The 9,777-nt window shown below is 27.8% G+C and overlaps 1 protein-coding gene across 1 annotated transcript; it reads right to left on the reverse strand.

Annotated features, from left to right (window-relative positions):
* Positions 1-758: 758 nt before the first annotated feature.
* On the reverse strand, positions 759-3,570 carry LOC8259251 (protein NUCLEAR FUSION DEFECTIVE 4). Its single transcript, XM_002517703.4, has 2 exons — positions 2,283-3,570; positions 759-1,460 (listed from the first exon to the last, which is right to left on the reverse strand). The coding sequence occupies exons 1-2, from the start codon at positions 3,425-3,427 to the stop codon at positions 1,040-1,042; spliced, it is 1,566 nt and encodes a 521-aa protein (XP_002517749.1). The 5' UTR covers positions 3,428-3,570; the 3' UTR covers positions 759-1,039.
* Between the last annotated feature and the right edge of the window lie 6,207 nt (positions 3,571-9,777).

Here is a 9,777-nt window from a genome sequence, read left to right on the forward strand (position 1 = left end):
CTTGTTTGGTTGATTTGCAGAGGACTTTTACTGAAAAAAAAAAAATTTAAATAATAGATTTATTTTATAAAACTAAAACTATTAAGAGACTAAGAAATTTTAAATATTAAGCAACCGATTTGTTTGATTGTATTAAATTAATCCACGTCGGGACATATAATACTGTTATATAAAATAACTTTACATAGAGTAGATGACTGAATTTGTAAAATTCAATTAGACAACTAATGGGTACTTATTCATAGCATTGTTTTAAAAGCTGAAAAGTTCCCCAACTACAATGGCAACCAGAAAATGTTCCTAAATAATTGGGCAACAACAATCCTCCAAGTACCTAACAAATTATCAACAGCAGTTGCAAAAATCAACAACTCTATGCATTATTGTCACTCTTTCAAACTGACTATGCAACCAATAATTATTGAAGGAGACAAGAAATTCAACATTGTAATAAATTAGGATACTAATATAAATGTTTATGCTTAGTTTTATATTGGTCATATTATCTTTTTAATTTGATCACTTTTATAAATAAAAAATTGACACATCATAAAAGTAGTTTATTAGAAAAATAATTAAAAAAATAAAATTCGACGTATCAATTGTTTAAGTGATTAAATTATAATTTAAATTAAGTTAAATGATTTTAAAAAAATAAATAAATAATTGATAAATGTAATTATTTCAACTCAAAACACATACTAATTATATTATTATCCCTACTCAAAACACATACTAAAGTAATTGATTAGATGTCATTTAGATCAGAATAATTATATTGATGTATCACTATAAGTCTCGGATTCCATCTCTGATACATACATATTAACAACTAAAACTTTCTATTTCTTTTTGTATTTTGTTTCTCTTTTTGGGTTACATATGGCTTAAAGATCTGCACAGCCTAAGCTACAAAATATGTACTTGAGTACTAAGTCATTGATATGTTTGACTATTGATATTCCATTTATATGTATTTATATATGAGTCATTGGAGGATCTTTTTTAACAGACAGAGTTTATCTAAGAATTTCTCTGTCTATAATTTTTCAGAGCAGAATTTTCGGATCCGGACATGCAGAATTAGAGCAAGGAAAGCCCCAAGAAAGCAAAGTGAACCCCAGATGATGAAAGTATTTGTGTAACATCTAAGACCTATGCACTTCCCTTCTCCATCACCTTCCCTGTGATAAATAACAGCCGCTAAGGAGCCAAAGATGAAGGAACCTATTGGAATATTGGCAACCACAACATTGTGGTTAATGCTGAAATTCTTGGTGCCAAACAGCTCAGTGGTTGTAGATACTGAAATTGAAGTAATTGCTCCAGTGCAAACACCAATAATTGCAGTGCTAATGTAGAGCGAAATGTTGGATTTGTTGAGGAGTAAGAAGAAAGCTCCTGTCATTGGAGCCATTAGCGCTGCTATAGAAGCAGGTCTTGAAATCAAATGCCTACTCCTGAAAAATTTAGATCAATATCCTAAGTTATTCTTTAAAAAAAAAAAACGGAAAAAATTCTTTTGGCTTATTTTTTAAGCAAGAAAAGTCACCTTAATTAATTAATAGGCAACGTAAACCTATTAACTCACACATGGGCAAATTTAAAATATATAATAAAAGGAGACTAATATTTATGTAAGAACAAATAGTGGAGGAAAGATAGATTTTTGAGATAATAATATAAATGGTCTTTAAATTTTGTATTTAATTTTATTTTGATTGCAGACTTTTAATTTATTTAATTTCAATTTTTAAAATTTAATTTTAGCTCCAGTTTAATCATATTGTCAATAAAAAATTAACATGTGATATTTCTCTTTCTTAATTACTTTTTTTCCATTAGCTATTTTTGTTTGGTGAAAATTTTTTATTTATTAAATAATTAAATTAAAATACAATTAAAGTTGAATAACTGAAATGAAACAAGATAACATTTTATGATCAAAATAAAATTAAATAAAGGCAGCAAGGACAAATACATCCATTGTTTCTAATATAGATTCGCGAGTCAACTCATATATTTTATATTTTAATAAATTAAACAAAATATAAGATGATTCTCGTATTCTTACCAACTAATACAAGTAAAAAAGAATTAAAAAATAAAATAATGAAAATATTTATAATTCTAAAATCGTCTCTAGAGTCGTAAGCTGAAATTTAATTAATAAAAAGATTTTGAAAATAGAAAAGGAAATTAAGAAAGGAAAAGAAAAAAAAAAAAAGAATTCTAGTAATTGTGAAAAAGAGAGGAAGACTTTGAAAAGAAATTGAATTTACCTTGAGAAAAAGTAGTCTACTAGAGAAGGCATGAGACGACCAAAGAAGCCAAATGAGGAAGACAAAGAAACAAGAGAAGAAGTTCCGGAGTAGCCCCGAGACTCTGCTATTTGTCCCAAATTATTCAAGTAAACAAGGCCAAGCGTTGCACCACATAAATATACTGTAAAATATAACCAAAAATTCACCCTTTTCAACATCATCTTCACCCCAATTTCGTCCTTCACGCCTTCCTCACTACTTTCCTTCCTGTCGTCCTCTCCTTCTTTCACACTGTTCTCCATTCTTTCCACATCAACATTCTCCTCTGCAGTAAAATTATAAACCTTTGCCTCTGTGTTTATCAGCAACCACTTTGATAGTAACACTTCTCTGATCTTTACTGCCATTGGGATCACAAATGGAGCCAATAAAAGTAGCATAACGCCAATTGCATTGCCCAATGGTGGTAACCCACTTCCCCCTAAGCTGGTTATTACAGCATAGACGCCAGTTGCTATTGTTATGAAAAACATTATCATGAACCCAGTTCTCATTTTTTTACCATATCCTATGTTAATGTCTCTAACTACTGGTGCTGCTATTGCAGAAACCACAAGGGGCAGTATAGAGTTAAGAAGAAGATAAGCTTTAGCTCTTTTAGCAGGGAAAGAAAAGAACAAGGCATCTACAAGTACTGTATATATTTTAGCACTTAATCCTTGATAGCTGGTGGTTAATCCCACAGCAACCTGGCGATCAGATGGGAAGTTACGGATAGTAACTACATAACAAACTGTGTTGATCCAACAAATGCTGTTTCCTGCTACAACAGTCAGCAAGAAAATATGGGCGTAGGAAAGAGAGGAAATATAGCTTGTTAAGAAGAGATATTGCACTCCATAACCAATCAAACCAAGAGTAGCACCAATCAAGAGAACTAGCCACAGGGGAAGGTAAAAAGAAGCAATGCCTGAGAAGAAACCAAATAGTTTTCCAGCATCTGAAGCGAAGGCAAGATTATTGAGCTGCAGTTGAGACATGGAAAGGAGCTGTTTGAGTTGGGATGAGTAAGCAGGAAAGTTGGTGTTTGTTCCATTCACAGACTGAAGCCATATTATCCCTACAAGGCTTAGCCATTGATAAGCATTACTTGAAGGAGGCATGGCAGGAAATAGGTTTTAACTTGGACTGGGTACACCTCTATGGGAGTATTTATGTAAGGGGACTGAAGTGAGTTTCTGGCTGTATGTTTGATATGTGGAGTTTCATCCACCGCTACCCATTACCATTAATGGCGTTTATAAGTGTGAAAGAGAAACACATGTACAAATAGTTGTAAGCATTAATATATATATATATATATACTGAAAGATGTAAGCATCTTAAAAGAAAACAAAGAGATAGATATGATGTGAGGTCAGAGTGGGGCTCTCCTAAGTTTTGCTCCAGGAAAAAGTGGTTGGCAGATTTATTAGAACTTCTAATCAAGGATGTTAAGTTTGTAAATCCCATCTAGATGTTTACCTGAATGTGAAAAGAAAGAAAGACAAAAGGTCAGATCACCTTACTACAGTTTCCTCTTTCTGCTATTCTGTGAGTAATTTGGCAAGCAATAATATAAAGAAAAAAGTCTCACCATATTTATCCCTATAATCTAATGCTCCAATATACAACTTTATCATGATCATATATCATCATGTTTATATAGTTCAATAATTAATTTTGCAGTCCTAGAGGTCATGAATTTTAATATTTTAAGCAGATCTTCTCTCTTTGATTTAAAACGTAAAGAGTTTCTTATTTCATCAAGTCATATTTCACTTTTGTATTATCTCCATCCTTTAATTCTTAGCTGATATCTTACATGACCATCAATTAAAGATTTTTTTCTTATGAGAAAGAGAGATTTTCGACCTGATCATCATCATCGTCATCATACTTATTTCATAATTTGATTAATAATCTAGGAACAGCTGATGATCAAGTTTTAAATTTCTTTTATCATGAACAGGATATCTGAGTTTATCTATTCTGAATTTTATAATTTTTATAATTTTTTTCTAATTTTAAAATAGTACCAACTTGTTATATAAACTTTATGAATTGTTATAATTTTGCCCAATTCTTTCCAAATATGTGTCTTTGCTTACCTATTATTTTCTTCGCATAATTAAAATTAATGATATGGAAACGAAATAGAAAAAAATTTAATACATTAAAATTCATCATTTTAGTCAAAATAATAAAAAGAGAATAATAGCAAAAAAAGAAGCGAATAAATAAAAATAAAAAATTTATAATTCAAAACAACTAAATATTTAGATTAAAATATAAAAATTGTCGTTTTTCTTAAGACAAAACTATAGATTTTTTAATGTAAATCAAATTTACTATTTTATCTCGTAAAAATCAGTAAGTTATAATATTTTAATACACTATTTATATTATTTTCACCTTATTGCTTTTTCTTTACATGTAACAATTGAGATATTAGTAATTGCAGTCATTTACAAGATTCACATACCAAATTGTTACTAATTTAGTATTTGAATAAAATTGTAAAAAATTTATAAGAATTTAAAATATATAAACTTATTATATCCCTTATAAATATTTTGATGCCATGTTAAAGAAGAAAAATAAAATTCTATGCAAAATTTAAGCTTTGAGGCGAGACATCAAGAATATAACGTTTATATATCACAGAAAATATCATCATATTTATGTAGTATAAACTTTATTTTATAATATAAGACATCACAAGTTTGAGTATCTTACGCAGATTTGTCTCCCTTAATTAACAAGAGAAGAAAGTCAGAATTCACAGCTGCTAACATCCCCATGCTTAGAGAGGAGGAGATTTTAGAGCTGATCAGCATCAGATTTATTATGTTGTACAGGCAGATGATTTTGAGCCATGCAAAAAAGGGGTCCCACTTTTCGGTTTAGATCTTTCTGGTGAACCTCAAAGGCACAAAATTATAAATTAGGCCTCTTTTACATTGAAAAATTCTAAAATTTAAGAATTTAGTCAATATTTATAGATTTAAAATTTATAAATTTTATAAAATTCGTATTTAAAATAAAAATAAAAATGATGAAACTTTATTTAAAATTAAAAATATTGAAATAATACAAATTTCTAAGGGACAATATTGACATAAAAGAATATTATAATAGTTAAAATACTGAATTTTAAAATTTTCTATTTCCTAAATAGGAAATTAAAATCCTAAAGTCTTGAAAAATGAAAAATTTCTTAAATATATGTATTTAAACCACTTTTTACTTGATAAACAATAAATTTATATATATTAATTTCTGATGTCTAATCTTTTTGATAAGTGCGATTAATTTTTGATATATAAAATTTAAGTTTATATGTAATTTTAAATTTTTTTTATTAATAAGTTACATTTCTAATTATACGGACATTAATTTTAAGAAATAGCATATTAATTATATTTTAATTTTATATTAACTAATAAATTAATTTTTAATTAGATAATATTTTTAATTTTAGAAAATAACATCTTAAATTATATTTTTAATATTATATTTGATAATAAATTAGTCTTTAATTATATAATTAAAATTTAAATTATAAAAATAGTAATATTAATTATATTGATAATATTAATTTATATAATACTAAAATTAATTAATAAATATTTTTAAATAATTGTTATATTATTACACTAATAAAATTTTAAAAGTTTTAAAAAGAAGTAAGAAGGATACTTAAAAATAATTAATTTGGTATTCCGTGCTTAAGATATTATTAATTAATATTAGATATTGAAAATTTTATTAGATTTGTATCTATCAACTTGATATTGTATTAATAATAATAATAACAGTCCTACAATACACGAATAAACTACTAGTTTAATTTAAATTCATGTACAATTTCTCATTTAAGATTTCTCAATCGAAATGACCCATTAAAAGCAGAATAACTAACAAGCTTAGGTACATAAAATATTTGGACTTGAACGAGCATGATGTATTTACTATATGAACATATAACTACAGAAACTAAAGAAGTACGAGTATGCTAGAACTCCCTTTTTAGAGAAGGGTTCATATTTGATGATGTGATCAATACTCGAACTAGCTGACTTTTACACTATTACTATTAATTGTTAACATGTCTCTTTAATTATAATTTTTGGATCTTCTCAAACTTGTACATATATTACTATTTTCATTTGTTTTGAAATTCTTGGTCTTTCATTTCTAGAGCAGTAAATAAAATTTTATCAATTTACTTTTAAGTTTTCGATCATTCACTCTCTCTTTCATTAATCACACAAAAATATTTCTTACTCAGTTAGAATTCTGAATTTAAAGGAAAAGTGTTTAGTTTGTGTAGTAACTCGTTATAAATCCGAATTTTTAATACAAATATTAGGTTTATAATCAAATACATAAGTGTTTTATATTTGAATATTAAATAATTAATTATTTATAATAATAAATTTATAATTATTTATTAATTTAATATATAAATAAAAATATATATCTAGAATAAACAAAAATTCTTTTAATTTTTTTTGAAATTGTGGTCATTCATCTTTAAACCAGTAAATAAACTTTTTAAAATTTTTAAAAATCACAATGGCATTTCAATCATTCATTCTATTCCATTATTCACACAGCACCATTTCTCACTCAAATAAAATTCTCAATTAAAAAAAGATTGGTATGCACAATAACTCGGTGCATAGGCAGTGTTAAAATGACTAATTATATATTTATGAAACAGAAATAAGACTCATTGAAGTAATGGTATAGTCTATAAACAAATTATTTAACAAATAATTATAAAACTATTTAAGGAATGAGTTATTATTCTATAATTCTTCTAAAAACTTTTGCGGACTGACTTGGAAAGTTGCCTTCAATTGCTTTCAGAAGATTAGGACTAATAACTGGAGAGCAAAAATCCAAATTCTGTTTCAGGTTTTGGAAAATATGGAAAACTACCTTAGTGTTCGTAGTGAAATACTTTTTCTTTTCTTTTTTCCATAGGCGAAACTTGTATTGAATCTGTTCACAACCCATATGCGGTTGATGTTTGACATTTCCCTGCCCGCATATGGGTGAGCGGCATGTTACTGTTAGCCTAATCTTGAATGCAGTGATAGAAAGGCCATATGATCAATAAGAGTCGGTACCATACTTAAGCTTACCCAAGAGATTGGAAACCATACTTCAATATAATGAATGTAATGAAGTGACAGAGTGACACGATGTTGGCCTAAGGCCTTCTCTAGCCAAATGTCGGAGCAAATTGCGCGGCTAATACTAAAAATATGAATCTAATATTCAATTGGTATTGATAATATTATTTCTTTTCATAATAATTATTTTTATTTTTGTTTCAATTGATTGGTACCTACTACTTTCTTATCTATTTTTTCTAGTGTGGCTGATAAATTCATATTATGTTTATATAATTATGATATTTTAGTAGTTTATTGATATATTTTATATACATAATATGTAGGAATATGTGATTTTTACCTTACTTTAGTTTTTTTGTTTAATTTTAGAAAATAATAGTCAAAGATGAGAATTTGAGCTAAAAATACATAAATGTGCTTTTAAATGAACTACAGCTATAAAAGGCTTAGAAATAAGACATGTGGACTATCAATAGCGTGGGCCTAACCGAATTTATCAAGGTCCATGAAGAAAAAATTAATTAGTTATGATGTAATTAATGAATAATTATATTTTAAGTTGTTTATTTTGTTAGAACAATAAAGAGATAACTATAGTAGTTATATACTGAGAGAAAGACTCTAAGAAACAGAATCTCTATAAGAAATAGATGTTAATTACACATGGGAGGCTTTTACTATTCTCTCTGCAGGAATTTCTACAGTTCATCATCTTCTACATCTAGTTAGTCTTTTTGCATTTTTTTTTTTTAAGAATCAAAGAAGCTTTTTAAAGACGTGGAGAGTGAGAATCAATTTTTTTCATTCCTTGAAGAGCCTTTAGATTTTGAGGGAGTTTTAATTTTCTGCTTTGTATCTTATGTCTTTCTATTTAATTACAATGACCATTGGATTAAGTATGTCAGGCTAAGTTCCATAAATGTTTAGTTTAACTTTTTATTTATGTATGAACCTTATATATTATGAGTTTAATGAATAATTTCTTTACTTTCATATATGTATTAGTTTCATTTATTATTATCGGTTGACCATCGTATCAATTTAATAGTAATATTTGTTATTATAATATAAATATATCCAAAAAAGAAAAAAAGAAACTCCATTCCGACTGGCGATCAGAATTTCTTCGAATATGTTCTTGAATTCATTCGAGGCTACGTAGCATTCTACGGTTTTATGCAACATCTCTCTGAAGATTTTCTTCTCGGCTTGTCCAACTATTGGGATAGCCATTTCGAAACGATTAAAGATCACCGAAGTAATGTCTAAACCCAACGATCACTTCTGGTTCTATTGTAACAAAAGATTCCCCCTCATCTGGGATCCCTGGGGAAGAGGATCAAGTTGGCCCTTGTGAACAGCTTGACTGACTTATTTAAAAAGATATAAGAGCCGATGGTTGAAAACATCTACAACGGAAATAAGAACTCTACCAACTTCATTTTCTCATTGGTTGAAAACATCTTTCCACCCGCCCAGGGTCAATAGACCGAGTCCAGCCAACAAGCTACGTTCTCCTATGCTTCCAGACATACTGAGCTCTACAGAATTTATGCGCTAATTGCGCATTTCTTCTTTTTAATATTGAAAATCTCATTTTTTCGATGGATAAGGCGACTTTTTCTATTTTAGATTAAAAATATTAGAAAGAACATCTTTACTTTAATCTATGTTGGTATAAGAAACCTAGGCTGTATCATTAGCTTGTGACTTGAGAAAAATGCACTTTACCATCTCATTCATTAGATTCAGACTTAAGAAAAATAAGGGGATTACTGAGTATAAGCTAGACTAAATGTTATTTTATCATATAGTTCACATTAATCATTCTAGTTGCATATTTATTTTTTAGTTATTTAATTTCTTTTATAAACCTTAAGATCATTCTCAAAACATTACTTTAAAGTGTTTAAATCTTTAGTATTTTGTGTGATAGTTAGTCTTTATAATATATGCTTTACAATTCCTTATGAGATCGAACTCGTGGTGAACTTGCTCGTACTATCATTCGGTTCGGGCACTTGCGAGTACTAATTTAGACACATCAATGGCTTTTAGATTTGAATTTTTTTTAATTGATTTGCCACATTTATTCACTAATAATTTATTTTACTAAGCGCGTGAGCTCTATCTTTTTAAATTTTTTCAGACTATATACATTTAAAGGTGAGTCTCATGTGCTTATTAGGATAATTTATTAGTGAGTTGACATTACTGATATCATAAATCAATTAAGAATATTTCATTTTCGATAGCAAAAATTGATCAAAAAAGTAATAGATGCCCTTTAATTGAAACATAAATAAAAATATTAGTACCAAAAG

Source organism: Ricinus communis, chromosome 2 (assembly GCF_019578655.1).
Source record: "Ricinus communis isolate WT05 ecotype wild-type chromosome 2, ASM1957865v1, whole genome shotgun sequence".
Lineage (NCBI taxonomy): Eukaryota > Viridiplantae > Streptophyta > Magnoliopsida > Malpighiales > Euphorbiaceae > Ricinus > Ricinus communis.

Coding starts and splice junctions, on each gene's coding strand:
- LOC8259251 (XM_002517703.4), bottom strand. CDS start 3,427: ATGCCTCCTTCAAGTAATGCTTATCAATGGCTAAGCCTTGTAGGGATA. Junction 1,461..2,282: donor GTAGACTACTTTTTCTCAAG/GTAAATTCAATT, acceptor TAAATTTTTCAG/GAGTAGGCATTTGATTTCAA.